General features: G+C 41.3%; 1 protein-coding gene across 2 annotated transcripts in view; it reads left to right on the top strand.

The window, feature by feature from the left end:
- The window catches only part of LOC122790765 (Y+L amino acid transporter 2-like), a 1821102-nt gene that overhangs the window by 1554948 nt on the left and 249197 nt on the right, over positions 1-16957 (top strand). Inside the window, exon 9 of one of the 2 annotated variants that reach the window (XM_044058375.1) lies at positions 14722-14871. The exons of the other annotated variant lie outside the window; for it this stretch is intronic. Within the exon in view, the coding sequence (XP_043914310.1) occupies positions 14722-14871 (150 nt within the window). The remainder of the gene's footprint in view (positions 1-14721; positions 14872-16957) is intronic. 2 annotated transcript variants of the gene reach the window in all.

The raw sequence follows: 16957 nt of genomic DNA, 5'->3' as shown, positions 1-16957 counted from the left end.
GTCAAGGCAAAAGTGGTCCTCCAGCTTCACATGAGGATTCTTCAGTGGCTACTTTTTGCCCAATGGTCTCTTCAGCACCTTCCTCTCTCCCATCTTATTGTAATAACCGACAGGTGCAAGCAGGATCTGCGCTGGTGGCTTCAGACCAGCAATCTCAACGCGGGTATGCCTTTCTTTCTTCCTCCTCCGATTGCCACTGTGACCACGGATGCCTCCCAGATTGGGTGGGGGGCATTATCTCGGCAGGACTGTCCAAGGCACGTGGCAGGAACACGAGATCCATTTGCATATCAATGTCTTAGAGATGAGAGTGGTGCTATTAGCGTTGCAAGCACTTCACAGCTTTCTTCCTCTTGGGACAATTGCAATCCACTCGGACAACATGTCTGTGGTCTGGTATCTGAACAAACAGGGAGGAATCAGGTCATATCCCCTTTGCAAAGAGGCTCTTCGAGTGTGGCAGTGGGCAGTATCTTCTCAGCGCTTTCTAGTGGCAATGCACATTCCGGGGAAGTCCAACGTGATTGCCGACAGGCTGAGCAGAGTATTCTGATGCCTCACTAGTGGTCCCTGAATGAACAGGTGGCGGAACGGATTTTCCACAGATGGGGTCAGCCTTGCTGCGATCTATTTGCCAGCCCCCTCAATGCCAAATGCAGCAGCTACTTCACTCTTATTCCCCCGGAAGGGGAAACACCCAGGGACGCTCTAGTTCACGAATGGCTGTCCGGTCTTCTCTATGCCTTCCCTCCAATTCCTCTGATAATGAAGGTTATTCAGAAAGCACAGTCTTTGGGAAGCAAAATGATACTGATTGCTCCACACTGGCCTCGTCAGATCTGGTTTCATTTTCTTCACCCTTATCTAATGGACGAGCCGTGGATTCTGGACCCAGAGCCGGATCTGTTGACTCATATGTCAGGGCAGTTCCACTTCTCCATCCAAACCCTCAGGTTGACAGCATGGCTGCTCCAATTCCGTCCCTAGTCAGGCTTCATGATTTTTCACTGGAGGTGGTTCATATTCTGTCTTCCTCCCACAAGCCTTCTACTAGGAAGATTTACTCCAGTAAGTGGAAGAGATTTTCCATTTGGGCTCATGAAAGACAGATTGATCCTATACAGCTCCAATCTCATCAATTTTAGAGTTTCTATCTGAACTGTTTAGTCAGGGATCTGCTGCGGCAACTATTAAAGTACAGTTGGCAGCCATTTCTACTTTTCATGCTGCTAATGAACCCAATCTAATGGTGTATAGACTTTGTAGGGCCTTTTCAAAGGGACTATGCTACTTCGACCTCCAATCTTTGATCCTGTTATGACATGGGACCTTAGTTTTGTGCTACAGCAGCTTACCTCTCCTCCTTTTGAGCCCACGGCAACCTGTGACCTAACATTTTTGTCTTGGAAGACACTCTTTTTGATAGCCATCACTTCGGCTAGGCGGATCTCTGAACTCCAAGCTTTATCAGTCCGGCCCCCTTACTTGATATTTCACAAGGATAGGGTTTCGCTAAGACCTAATCCTTCCTTTATGCCTATGGTTGCTTCAGTGGTCAACCTCAACCAGTTTATAGAGTTGCTTGTGTTTTTCCCTGAATTCTCTTACAAGGGAGAATTTAAGTTTCATCAGCTGGATGTCCACAGACAATTACGTTTCTATTTACATAGAACAAAAGATTTTAGAAAATCTGACCAACTTTTTGTCTCCTTTTCGGAAAACAGACTAGGGACTTCAGTTTCCAAAGTAACTCCGTTCAGATGAATTTCTAGCTACATTTCCTTCATCTATTCTTCAAATGGCAAGGAATTACCCTTCAAGGTAAAGGCTCACTCTACGCATTCGGTGTCTACTTCTACTGCCTTTCAGGCTAGAATGTCTATGGATGATATTTGTGCTGCAGCTACTTGGGCATCTCCTCACACCTTTATTTGTCATTACAAATTGGATCTGGTATCAAGGGGCATATCCTCATGTGGTTCCACAGTGCTCAGGAGTATTTTCCAGTGAGCCGCCCAAGGTCTAGGTGCTAGGGACGCTGTCCCACGGGTAAGAATGTAAGTGAGATTGGACTACATAACATCAAGAGGTTATGTACTCACCATAACGTTCGATGTATGTAGTCCATCTCGCCTCACATTCTTACTAACCCACCCACCTACCCCCTCCTGGAGGACCTAGAGGTCGAGTCTCTGGTTTCTGCACTCCTTCTTGATATGTTGAGTTGGTTCTTCCTCTGAGTTGGTTCTTCCTCTCAATGTTTCTGTGTGTGTGTGTGCGTGTGCGTGCGTGTGTGTGTGTGTGTGTGTGTGTGTGTGTGTGTGTGTGCATGTGAGCTCACTGCAAACAAGATCTGGGGAATAGGCGCATTGCAGCATGGGATACCTGTTAGCCACGAGCCAATTGAAGACTTCGAGCTAGAGTATGGCCGAGTCGGAGCCGAGGTTCGGCTCCGAACCCACGGGTAAGAATGTGAGGCGAGATGGACTACATACATCGAACGTTATGGTGAGTACATAACTTCTTGTTATCAACAATGTTGTTCCACTGCATTACCTTTTGCTATGAAAAGTGTATCAAATGCTTTTCTTAACTGCCTAAATATGTTTGTTTTGTAAGTGTTACTGTGATTCACGTTTACTTGTGACAGTTACATTCTGAACTCTATTCAAAAGACACTTGGAGACTCTTGTTTCTTCCATCACTATTAATTCTGTTTTCTTTTCACCTTGAAGTCTGTGATTTTAACTATGGTTATTTCTGTTTATTGTAATTTAATATGTTATGTTTTACTTCATGTTTGATTGATTTATCCTTATTCTGTTTTATTTTGCTCAGTGCTTAGTTTAAGTAAACATTCTGGTAAACCTGAATTTGTGCCTTTGCGATGAGCTATCAGAACATAAGCCACAAGTCTCAGCAGCTTATTTCAGAAGTGCTTCAGTCAGGATGTTTTATAAATTGCCACCTGGACTGCAGTGTACATCATCCCCATATCTTGTAAGTTGGAGGTACACTAGAGCAAGAGTGCACAACTTTTGGCTCATTGGCTGTCTAAAGTCCTTTTACCGGGTATGTATGGATCTTGATTCAGTGGAAACTGATCTGTATGATACCCTTCTTAAAGGAAACCTTAAAATCGCATCAACATGGTTTCTGCAGTAATTTGTATATTGAGATTTTTTTTTGTAAACCTGTTTAACAGTAATGGTTACTCTGAACAGGAAGGGGCACAAACAACAGATTATAAGGGTCAGTTACTCCACTGATCTCTTTAAGTGAATTATTTACAAAGAAATTTTGGAAACCCTTGGTGAATGTGTGATAGAGAGGGTCTGTGTCAGAACAACAAAAAATCAAACTATCGAACGCTCACATGAGCGAATAATCAGGAACTCGAAATTGCTATTGTGGGGGGCTGTGCGCCCCCCCCTGCTAAATATATATTCCTACTCCGAGATTGCACTACAGTGAGGAAAGGGCAAATATTCCAATCTTCACTGTACTGCGATACCAAAAATCAATATCGAATTCCTGATTTTTCGCTCATGTGAGAACTCAACATTTTGCATTTTCGTCATTATTAAGTAGACCCTGGTAGGGAGGCATCCAAGAAGACATGAGTGGTGGAGAGGGAATTCAGAGAAGCATCCAAGAGGCCATGGGTGATGGAGAGGGAATCCAGAGAGAAGTGTTCTAGAGGACATGAGGTCATGGGTAGTGGAGAGGAAATCGAGGCATCCAAAGGAACATGGGTGGTGGAGAGGGAATTCATAAAGGCATCCAAGAGGACATGGGTGATGGAGAGAGAATCCAGAGAGGCATCCTAGAGGACGTGAGTGGTAGAGATGGAATCCAGGGAAACATTCAAGAGGGCATGGGACTTAATGTTTTTTAAATTCTAAAATAAAGTTAACCAGATTGAATTTGGTTGTTTTCTATTAATTTTTTTATGTTTTAACTGATTTTAAAATAGAGTTAGCAGTTTAAATGTTATTGTCTTTTCTAATGGATGTTTAGGGATCACGTGATATACAGAGGATTTAAATTGCGAGCATTGTTTTAGATTTGCAATTTTGAAATAGTCCATTATTAATTTGTGAGGACGAAAAGCACTCAATTGCATTCATTTCAATAAACAGTATCTTGGTGATGTATTTGGAGGTTTTGTTGGTTTGTTTGTCACAATTTGGCCTCCAGGTTGTTTTCTTGGACTTGGTTTCATTATTGTACAAAAAGTTTATATTTCAAACTTCAATATCAGTGCCAGAAAGGACCTGTAGAAAAGAATAACATTCTTAGCAATTCTGGGTATATATATGAAAGCCTTGTACACTAGCCAAGGTTCCACGCAATACTGGCACAGAATCAACATTGGCTTTCATAAGGATAATGGCAAAGCTGATTAAAATTGTGGTCAGAAAAAAGGACATTATGTAAACCAAAATTATGTTATTGGAGTCAGGCTTATCAGAGGAGTACTATTAATTAACACTTTTTTCGTGCAAACACTAGTGTATAGCTCCTTGGCTTTATCTCCAGAAGTTTGAATTGCATATGTGTCAGGGATTTTCCTTTTCCTCGTGATGATCCAACCTCATAGCTGGTATATAAGTAGTGGGGGGTGCACTCCCTTATAATGGGAGGTACAGGGTGCTTCTTCCCCTGCAAAAAAGTTTTGTATGTGTGCGCTTAGGTCTGAATGCTGTTCACGTTTGAGATCTTTCACTCATTTGTGATCTCAGCTGTGAGAGGCAATTACAAACGAACTGAGTTTTTGTATTGTTAATGGTGACTGCTCTTTGAAGATCTGCTGATATGATAAGCATTTAACAAAAAAATATTGTGAATGTTTAATTTCTTATGTATTTGAAGAACTGGTGTATGTTAAATATGAAAAAAGTGAATTAACTTTTGCAATTTGGTTCTGCTTGCTTTGCGGTAGATGTGGGGTATGCAGCTATCAAGAAAGTTAGTGTTGCTCTTGATGCATTAAAGTGTATTGACTTGTGTAAATGTACAGTTGTTTACAGTCTGTGCATAAGGCAGTAGTTAATTACATCACTGTTTTTAGCTCCTTTCCCACTGACTTTCAAGCCTCCGCCTGGCTATTTCCCCAAGGATGAAATCCCTATGGCACAGTTATCCACCTAGGCATGAGGATCAAAAGCACTGAGAGTGAGCAGTCATCCATACAAGTGATTAGTGTCTTTGCTTTAGTCCTAATGTTTTCCTGCACATGCCAAGTGATGTGTTTGGGGCTGGGCAAACAATGAGCATTGGATTGCACTGCAAGTTACATCTGTGGTGACATGATTATGCATCCCCCCCAAACTGACAAATGTCTCCTTTGTTTCTCCAGTCTCCCCCATGGATCTTAAGCAGAAAAAACATTTTCAGGTACACACCCCTCTCACCCTGAAAGAAGTGATCAGGATGATCTGCAGCAATAGGACTGCTAATTGATCTCCCACATTTGTGGCATAGTTCATCTTCACCATGGAGCTGACATACAATTACAGTATTTGTGAATACTGGTTGTTTAACTCTTTTGTGCCAACATCAAATTTTAATTAATAACTTTTGGCACTGTAGACTGTATTTAGTGAAACTATGCCATGGAACTTTTATTTATGGGGTATATGTCTTAAAAGTTACTATAGATCGTGATGTAGTAGTATGGTTTGTGTTTTACATAAAAAATAAAAGTTTATACAATTTTTGTTTAAAGTATTAAACTACAATATTGGTAATACAATTTTTATTTCTCCATTTGTACTCTATTTCTCTATATACATTATATATATATATATATATATATATATATATATATATATATATATATATATATATGAAATGTTTTTTAACTTGTATTTTTGACTGGTCAGAGGTCTTTTGAAATGCAGTGAACACTTTCTCAAAAAAAGTTTGTGCACACGTAATCTAGAGATGAACCAGATTTTCACACTGCTGTGCTATATGGATCCTGTCTAATTGTCTGTGTGTCTGTAGTCATACTGAAATATTGCTTGTGAGTCTGCTAAGTGTTATGGTATACTGTTACAGCAAACTTCCCAAAGAGAAGGAAGTACAGCTGTTTTCACATGCACACACACACACACACACACACACACACACACACACACACACACACACACACACACACACACACACACACAAGCAATATTAACTTAAATGGATTAGGAACTTTCTAGCCAGGCATAGAATTTCCCAGACTGGCCACCTCCCTTAGGCCAAAGGGAAAAAAAAGAAGAGTATTACCAATGTTCTGAGTTTTAGCAAGCAGCTTATATCAGCCATGGCTGCTGAAAATGATTTCCAGGACTTTGCTCACACCCAAGTGTTAACTCTTCTGCAATGCTGATCACTCATGTAAGTAATTTGGATCTGGGGCCAGACTGTCCCTTCACTCACTCTAATTATGGCACAGATAGAAATGTTGACCAAGCAGAAGAAGAATTTAGGGCAGCTAAGCCATATACAAAGGGTGTTGCTCATCAGAAAAGGCAGTGCTAGTTGAATATCTGTACTGTGATATCTCGAAGGATTTTCAGCAAGTAGTATGGATTATTTTTTTATTGCTGGAGGTTAGTGTGGACAGTGGCAGAATATAATAGTGAGGGTAGAAGAAATGTAGAGGCTGTAGTTTTTCTGGCATCATCAGTTAGGAAGAACTGTACGTCTTATTAATTGCTTACTATATATGGATGTCAAACTTTATGTTCTCATTTATGGGGATGCCAAGTAATTTGCTGAGTCACCAGTTTGATTAGGGTGTTATTAAGATGAGTCATACAGAAGTTATATTTTAGTGTATTTATCAATTTACTTAAATGTAACATATTTAATTTTATCAAAGGCTGATTTTTAAATATTACCTATATATTATTATGTTATTTGTACTGTTTTCTACATGTTTAGAACTGACATCTTGTGTCTTGGAAGGTTTTTTAGAAGTATTATTTTTAATTAATTTAGATAGTGAGAAGCTATTTCTTTAAGTCTGTACTATCAGTGACTTTAAGGAAGTTATATAAGCTTAGGTCAAACCTGTATTTCCTGTTCTGATGAAGTCTTTTGTGATACATTTACAGGATGAAAGCACTACACCTTTGATTTTTTTGTTTAATAAATTTTACTCCATTTGTTGGTTAACTGTCACTGAATGGTCTATTTGTGACAGTGCCTCTGAATTGCATTTGGTTTCCCTTGGTTTTTAGCTTTTTTTTTGCGTGGAAGACATTTTGTGAATGATTAGTAGTATGAGAAAGGTAAGTGAAACAGTGGGAGGAAGGGAAGGATAGCAGGAGAATAGAGGTGACGGTAAATAGGGGGTAACAGTTAGTATAAAAACGTTAAAATAAAAGTATTGATTCCTTAGAGTGGCAGAATGTTCTGGTGTGGTGGTGCCACAGTACTGTATAGCAGAGCATGCCTGAAAAGGGGTCTTAGACCAGTGCATCCACCCAAGTACCAAATGCAAAATAAATAAACAGCTGTCTGTATGTGATTGTGAATTCTTAAAAGCCAAGATTCAGTTACTGTGGGTAAGATAAGAATACTAAAAGGCATTCAGCTGAGAGTGCAGAGTGTGGAATGCTGGGAAGCCAGTGCTGTTCATCTACACAGTGTGAAGCTTATCTAGACATGACAGGCAATGGTCACAGCCCAAGGCAGCAGTGCACAGTTTTGCCATATGCTCTTAAGGCCAGTCCCTGACAGGGACTAATGGACAACTGTAGAAAAACTATCAACAACAAAAGGAAGAGAATATGGGTAGACCCATTATAACATTTCTGCTACATTTACCTCTCCTTGAAGAGTTACTGCTACTTTAACTGACTACTTTCTGCACAGGCATGTTTTTTCTCCATTGAAACCAGTGTAATTCCTTACTGGACAATCTGGATGTGCCCTTCATCAACTGGGCCACTGACTTTTTGGGTACTATGCCTCATGGCAGCATTCCCATATTCAGGAAGCAAGGACCATGCAGGGAGCAGTAGATTATGTGCTGGTCATCATTCTGTGGCAGCCAGTAAAGATCCATAACAGGAAGAATGGCATGCAGTGATTTCACTGTACATGGTGAATGCATCCACTCATGATACTCAAGATACCCGTTATTCCATCTTGCAGAAGTTTGATGTTCAAGGTTTCTGGTCTCCTCCAGAGCTCACACAGACTGTGGTTCCTCCAAAACTATCCCATCTAAGATAGGAAGGCTTACCATCAGCTGCTTCATCCTATTACCCCCTTGGCCAACCTTTTCAATGGCCAAAGTGCATTTCAAAATGCAGCTTGCTGGTGAGACAGACAGAAGCCCTGTCTCTGTGCCATTGGCCCTGCTATATGGTACTTTTAGGGTTTTCTGCCTTTACCAGTGATTTGCTGTGTTTGTCAGATTTTCAGTCTGAATATATTACAGAAGTAAAATGTAAATATCATATATCCCTTCCTCCAGAATACCAAACAAAACCTAAAAACAATCTGGTAATTTTGTGGAGAAAGTGAACTGCAGGACGACAAAATATATCTCAAATTAATTTGCCAGAAGTAACTTTCGTCTCTTATTTATCTCACAGAATACACAATACTTCATCAGACTAACAACATTTCATCCCCTCATCATTTAAATACAAAAAACAAATTGAGTCACATAAGCACAGTTCTGTTACGTAATAAAAAACCTGTTAAAACATTCAATAAAAGTGTTCATAAACATAATAAAATACATTTTAATAAATTCTGTTGAAACACCTAAGTACCGAAACAGTAGCATTGTTTAAACACACATAGAATGTACTATTCCTAATACATATTAAATGTATTTGGGAGCCTTTTGTATAACCATTTCTTATTGTTGTGTACAAATGTGTAATGTCTTGGATATTACTATTATATACACAGACATCTTAGTAATTGAGTAGAATATCAACATTATAATTGTATGATATATTGTTCATTAATCCAAAACGAAAAGGCGAAAAACGGAGACACACCAACCAAAAGTTCAAGTCGAGCTTTATTTTAATAATGCTATCAAATGCCACACATTTTCGTCCATTTACCATAGACTTCTTCAGATAACAAAAAAACACAAGACAGAAAATTCTTCCTATTATATAGGCATAACATTATGGTGTACCAATCAAAATCATCCACCAATTAATTCATTTAAAAGCAGTAACATAGTTAAAATAGAATTAATGTTAAATAATTTCATAATACCTTCATGAAAGTCATACAAAAGGTTAAAGGGTGATGTGAAAAACTATGTAAAAATGTATTAACTATGTAGAAAATCTTTTTAATACATATATAAATAAATAGTACTTATACATATGTTAAAGCCCTGTGCTGCCAAGAAGATTATAAAATTCAAACAAATAAATAAATAAACCCAAAATGCTCTATATATCTTAAGATTTAGAAAAAACTTAAAAACGGCAAATGCATAAACTAAAAATATACAGAAATTGTGGACAATCCATGTAGTAATGGTATGACAGAAATGTGTTGTCAAATCAGAGTTTGGCAGCTCTTGAGTTTTAATAATGGGGCTATGTTAATATTCTCCCTTCATCTAGGGTTACTTGCCAATAGAGTTCCCTATATTCCAACAGGTTTTCCCAGGGCCCATCCCTGCTGTCCATTTGAACATCTTCCAGAATGAAAAAAACTAAACTTTGCCTGTTTACAAAACAATGTATGCCTAAACAGAGCATACATACAGAGCACACGAAAACATGTGACATTTGGTAGCGTTATTAAAATAAAGCTCGACTTGAACTTTTGGTTGGTTTGTCTCCGTTTTTCGCCTTTTCGTTTTGGATTACTAGTCTTGTTGGGCAAAATTTTCTCCGTTTTGCTTGATATTGTTCTTTAACTTTTTGTGTATGGAGCTTTCTTTGTGCGTCTCCACCAAAAAAGGGCCTTGGGCCCAGCTGGAGTTTCCCCAGTAAACAAATAAATAAATAAATATCTGTTAATTAACCCCCTATATTTCTTTTGATAACACTTAAAATTTACAGTATATTTTCTATAGCCTCTACATGCATCTAATTTTTAATTTACTATTTATATTCAGCATTATAACCCGCGGTGGTGCAGCGGTAGCATTGTTCCCTCACAGCAAGAGGTTCTCCCATTCGATTCTCGGCTGGAGTGCAGGGAGTGCCTTCTGTGTGGAGTCTGCATGTCCTCCCCGCAGTTGGGTGGGCGTTCGAAAGACATGCGTAAATGGGCGTGCCTTCGTTGAAGGTTGAACGTCAAGCTTGCACCTCGGCGTTCGTAAAAATCTACTGCCAGTCATTAGCAGACTGGAGTTCCGCTGTGGTGACCCCTAATCAGGAAAAGCCGAAAGACAACAACATTTATATTCAGCATTATTTAAAACATCATCATGAGTCTCCCCCACCCAGCTTGATAGGAACATGCTGGATTTCCCTGGGATGTGCGTCACTATCAGAAAGCGCCCGGTGGATATAGCCCAATGCCAGACTCTTAGGGCCTCTTGACATAGGGGATAAGACTTGGTTCCTCCTTGCTTGTTGATATACCAGACTACTGATATGTTGTCGGTCTGAATAGCAATTGTTCACAGCAGAAGAGAGTCTTGGAAGTACTGCAACACCAAAAGTACTGCTCTCATCTCCAGGACATTGATGTGCAATTGTGACTCTGTCTCTGACCAGGTGCCTTGGGCTGTTCTTCCCTGAAAAAGCCCCCCCCCCATCGGAGAAGTGTTTGTGGTCACCGTGGCTGATGGGGGAAAAACAAATGGGGGACCTACTGTTACAAGGTGGCTGCTCAATCACCATTGTAGGTCCTTTTTGCATGAATCTGTGATGATTATCAAGAAAGACATTGGAAGTTGTTGGTAAGACTATTTGGTGAAGAATAACAATTGAAGAATTCTCATGTGCATGTGCCCTAGAGGAACTGCTATGAGAGTTGCTGCCATAGTACCTAGCAATTTTAAAACTTGAGAGGCTGGTACTTTGTTTAGTGCCAGAATGTCTGATGCCTGTTGTCGAAGTGGGACTGTTCTTTCCAGGGGCAATTTTACCATGGTGGTGCTGGTGTCTAAATCTGCTTCGATAAAGGAAATATGTTGCCTTGGTGACAATGCAGATTTGTTGAAATTTATAGTAATTCCTAACTGAGACCACAGTTTTAGAGTGAGGTCCCTGGATTGAACTAGTTGATGCCTGGAGGTGGTGGTGAGGAGCCAGGCATCCAGGTACGGAAACACTCGGAATCCTAGATGCCTCAGGTGAGCCGTAACCACTACCATGCATTTGGTAAACACTCTGGGGGCTGCTGTGAGACCAAGGGTCAGTGCTCGGAACTGATAATGACTGGCTCCCAGCCGTAAACGCAGGTGATCTCTGGATGGTCTGGCCATTTTGATATGATAGTATGTATCCTTGAGATCTATAGAGCACATCCAATCGCCTGTTCCTAGAAACAGAAGAATCGACTGAAGCGTGACCATCCGGAACTTCTCTTTCTTTACAAAAGTGTTAAGTTTGCTGAGGTCCAAGATTGGCTTTCAGTCCCCTGTTTTCTTTGGAACTAAAAAGAATCTTGAGTAGGTTCCGGATCCTATCTGGTCTGCTGGGACTGGCTTGATGACTCTTTTTTCTAGCAACCTTTGAATATCTACGGTTGCTTGATCCCTGAGACTGAGTGAAACGTGTGAGATTTTCTTTCGTATGGAGGGAGGTTCTGTGAAAGGAATGGTATATCCTCTGGTAATAATGCTTTTTACCCAAGAATCTTTTGTAATTTTTAGCCAGGCGTCTGGATAAAAAGACAAGTGACCCCCGACTGCCTCCAAAGTAGGACAGCCGGGCCTCCTTTCAGGAGCGCTGGTAGGGCTTGACAAAGAACTGATCCCTGTCGCCCTGATTTTGCGGATACCCTCTGCCACCTGGGCTGCATCTTCCATTATTGCCCCCTCCTCTGCCCCTGGAGGGGGGTTCACTACTTGTTTTCTGAAAAGCTCCTTGGGACTTGCGGAACCACATTTTTCCTCCCTTTTGTCCTTTGGGATAAGGTCTAGTAGGGGTGGAAAAACAGACTCCTACGGCAGATAGAGTCTTTCAAACTTGTTCATACCTAGTGAGGGTCTCCTTGACTTTAGGCCCAAAAAGGGACGAGCCATCAAATGGGGCAGTAACAAAGGAAAACTTGAAGGCTTCTGCAAAGGAGCATAAACACATCCAGGAATGTCTCTGAAGAGCTATTCCTGAACCCGCTGCCCGACTCGCACCATCAGCTGCATAAGGAATGAGATGCATGGATGAGTTAACTATAAAATTAAGGGTATTGAGCTGGGATGTCACCTTATCAGGAACGCCTTCAGTTGCAGTACTCTGTAGAGTATCTCCAAGCTCTTTAAGGAGATCTCTCTGACGTCTGGTAAAGTGCATCAAATAGTTAAGCGAGCGCATAGCAAAAGTCGCTGAACTAAAAATGCTTTTCCCATACGTGTCCATAATCCTGGAATCTCTGTTAGGAGGATGGACAGTAGAAGAGGTTTCAGACATCTGTTTCTTGGTGGCCGCCACCACCACCGTGGCATCAACCGGCACTCCTTTGGTAAGAAACAACTTTTCCTGTGGCGATGTAATAAACTTGTTGGGCCTCCGAGGGACAGGTTCCACAGTATCAGGAGGCTCTCATGGCCTTCAAGCAACTAAATCCATTAAATCATCGAAGGGTGGAGTCACCCAGGAGGTGGAGGGTTGAGACCCAAAGGCCTTCAGAAGCACCAACATCATCAGTAGGGTTAACGGACTGCCAGCCACCCCTCTGTCTTAGGACCTCTAGGATATCAGCAAAAGAGATATCCTCCGAGGGGGACCGTGGGGACCCTTCTGACTCCTCTTCGAACAGCATCAAAGTAGTCTGAGTTGATAGAGCTGATGGCACTGGAACAGACCTCGGCTCCGTGGGTTCCAGAATCATCAGTTCTACCGCCTCCAGCTCCGAAGGCCCTGCTCGGCTCGGAGGAGGAGCAGACGCAGTAGACAAGGACGTCTTCAGCTCTGAGACCGGTTGGGCCAGAGCCAACAATAATTTGGCTAATGCTGGGTTCTGGAGGAGCCTCTGCACCATTCAGTCCACATCCACATCAAAGAGGCTCCTCAAAGAATGAGTTGAAGGGATAGATGAAGCCACCGATTGTAAAATTGGTGATTTCAAAACTTCTGAGACTGGCTCCAAAAAACTTGTTCGGTGCTCTGTTCCGGGGACTGTGGAACCAGCGACCGCATCTTCTCAGCCAATTTCGGAGCAGAAGACTTCGGCTCCGAAGAAGCTTTCAAAGATTTAGATCTCTTTGAAGATTTAGAAGTCTGGCCAGCCTTATCAAGAGCATCCTGAAAATCAGGTTTCAACAACCCTCTATCCACTAACTTTCTTCTGCGTTCCAACAAGACCCTGCTGCTGAACGAATGACAAATAGAGCAGTCCTCCTGCAGATGGACTGCACCCTGACAATAAACACAGCAAACGTGAATCAGTAATGGACATTCTTTGTCCGCATTTAGGGCATTTCTTAAACCCTGACTTCTGTCTCTCTTTCTCCTTATGATCAGCCATAATGTAAAGGAAATAACTAAATATCTATATATAATTGCCCAGGCAAACAAACACAGTAGCTAGGTTAACACCACACTCTAAAATAAACAGTTAAAGATTCAAACACTTATAACTGCCTAGACAAACACACACCCTGGCTAGGCTAACACAGCAAACAGCTATAGTAGTTAAAGATTCAAATCACTATAAAGAACAACACTCTCACACTAAGAAGATACAGTTATAAACACTGTAAACAGGATTAGAGGCTAACTAAAATGCCTAAGAGCAGCCGCTGTATAAACAAAGATTTTCTTCAGAAATGAAGAAAGACAATTACTAGAACTAGTCTATTGTTAATCTGTGACAAAATAAATACTTTTAGAAAAATTCCTATAGAAATATGCAGACAAATTTTAGAAAGATGAAAAATACTGGCCGAGCTCCACTCTCGACCTCCGATCTGTTGCAGCGGCAAACTAGATATGAGGTGAGGCAGAGAGCATCATGGGACTGGGACTGGGCATCGAGCTACTCGAAAACCTCAAGCTTGTGAAAGCGGCCGACTTGGAATTGAGGGATCAGCTCCGAACCATTTGTAAGAATGAAGGTGAGATGAACAACTCACATGGAACGTTATGGTAAGCACATAACTTCTTTTTAATTAACCTCCTATATTTCCTTTGATAACACTTAAAATTTACATTATATTGTCTATAGCCTCTACATGCATCTAATTTTTAATTTACTATTTATATTCAGTATTATTTAAAACGTCATGAGTCTCCCCCACCCAGATTGATAGGAACATGTGGTAACACTCTAAACACAAATTTCTTAAAGTCAGGAAATGTTCACAGTTTGATAAAGTCTTGTGTATCCTGTGAGATAAATATGAGACAAACGTGCTTACTACTAGCAATTAATTTTAATATTACTGAAGTACCTAATAGGGATGATATAAACTATTTATTTGTATGTGTCTTTTTAAGCATATTTAACAAAGTATGCTTCTTCAGGAACACGATGCTTACTTTGCTAAAGTGATTCTAGTTGGCTGTCTTTTAAAGGATAAAGGCATGATGTGTCTTAACTTGTTTCCAATAGGGTGCCATGGCATTGGTGTATCTGTGTGTGGAGGATATTTTTCAGCTGATCCATTACTACAGCTTTAGCTACTGGTTCTTTGTGGGTCTTTCAATCGCTGGCCAGTTATACCTTCGTTGGAAACAACCTGACAGACTTCGTCCACTTAAGGTAAGAGCTAACAGCAAACTTTCTGCCGTGATTTCTTCAGCATATTTTCTAATGGACTAAGTTTTTTCTTTCCCTTTTTGACTATCGTACTTTGCGTACCTTTTGAATACTATTGTTAGTATTTACTTTTTTTCTACACTTGGTGTAGCTGCTTTTTCTACCACTGCTGGTAGTTTTTTTCTTTTTCATTTTCTGCTTTGCTTTCCTTAAAAAAAAAAAAAAAAAAAACGGTATCTGCCCTTGCTTAAGATTTTTGCTTTTTATATTGTTTGGTTATGGTGGAAAAAGGCCCTGCAGGGTCTAAAAAAATATGTTAAGTGTGGGCATAAGCTTCCTATGTCAGATGCTTACACTATGTGTGTGTACTGTCTGGTATTGTTACATCTCCAGGAAGACTGTTCTTTTTGCCATGGATTCAACCCCAGGGTGCTTGTTGAATGTAAAAACAAGCTCATCTTAAAGGGTTTATTACCTTCAGCCTTTGAAGAGGCTATATCTGGAGATCAGTCTCCCAAAACAAAACAGTCAAGAACCTCATCTCCGAAACCTTCTACATCCTCTGTGGTTTTGGAGCCATCCAAGAAAAAAGCCAAGATGGATCTGATCTCACCCTCGGGTTCGTAAAAGAAAAAAATTGGTGGACCTGACTTCCTCGGATCCGATAAAAAAGGTATCGGATCTGACCACTTCTGGACCTACTGGTTCATGTCACCTACCCAGAACAAGATATTCACCTGCTCTGGATCCGCTGCCCTCGAGGCTGCTCTTCCCTTTTTTGGAGCATAATAGACCCAGGTCCCATCTATTTTCACTTGTTCTTCCAGAAATTTGACGGACGAAGATGTGGAAAGAGTGGTGTAGAGAATTCTCCTGGCATAGAGTCAGATAGGTGTCTTACTGACTCCTACCCCTTGGGGTTAGGAGGTCCATTCTTCTACACGCCCACTGCAAGTTCCTCCTCTGACTCCTTCAGCTGTCTCAGAGTCCCTGGATCTGAGTCTTTCGGCTCCATCTGGCTCCGATCTGAAGTTAGCAATATCTTCAGATCCGAAGCTTATTCTGAGTACTCTGGTTCAGTTGGATCCAGAGACCTCTTGGAGCTGAAGCTTCCCTGTTGGATTCGATGTGTTGGAGTTGAGTCCAAAGTTGTTGCAGCTGTCCTTGCACATTGGAGCCTTGGCACTGGATAGCTCGGCTCTGGCTTCCTCCTCAGGGAGATTGCCTTCAGAGTAGGGAGGATAATGGTCCAAAAACTTGTCTTTTTAGATCTGAGGTCTTCCCTTTCCCCAGAGGGGTATGCCTTTAAGCTTATGAAGAAGGTTTCCTCTGCCTCAGTAGAACAGACGGATCCAACCCCCTTGGACCCCAAGTCTTCTACCTTGATGTCTGTGTGCTCAGAACCTCATCACTCTTTTCCACAGGGACAGCCAGTCTGAAACCACCAGGCTTCCCAACAGGGTAGGTATCTCAGTTTCTTCTGATACCTCCCCAGAGCATCCCACTGTGGAGGTCCCTCGGAAGATGTGTAAGAGGAAGCACTTGTACTTCCCAGAGGAGTCTGTCAATGAAGATACAGATTTCAATGAAGGTGAAGGGGTCCCCACAGTCACCTCCTGAAGATGTCTCATTTGGAGACATCCTTAAGATCCTTAAGCAGAGAGGTGGCTGGACACCCAGCAACCCTTCATCTGAGGAGTCTGTATTCCTGGATGCTTTCGGTACAGGCCCATCTACCTCCTGGGTTACTGTGCCCGCCATTGAGCTTATTGAGTTAGTTTCTCAGTGGGCATGCAAGTAACCCAACACAGTTGAACCAATACCTAGGAGAATGGACAAGATTATGGCACCACCTTTGGATAAACAGTTTTGGGGTAAATGTGTGCCCGTTGATGCTGTGGTCATAGTGGCAGCCACTAAAAAGGAATTTATTGAGGAGTGTTCCACTGCTAATCCCCTAAAAGGGAGTCTAGGGCAATGAACAGGTTTGGGAAGCATGTTTATGCTTCAAGTAACCTTCACCTTAAGGGCACTGAATTATTTGGCACATTTTACAATATTACAGAGGGATTTGATTAAGGAACTGTCA

Source organism: Protopterus annectens, chromosome 16.part0 (assembly GCF_019279795.1).
Source record: "Protopterus annectens isolate FY-2018-M chromosome 16.part0, PAN1.0, whole genome shotgun sequence".
Lineage (NCBI taxonomy): Eukaryota > Metazoa > Chordata > Ceratodontiformes > Protopteridae > Protopterus > Protopterus annectens.
Note: the sequence above shows the minus strand (reverse complement) of the source record. Positions and strands in the feature narration are given on the sequence as shown.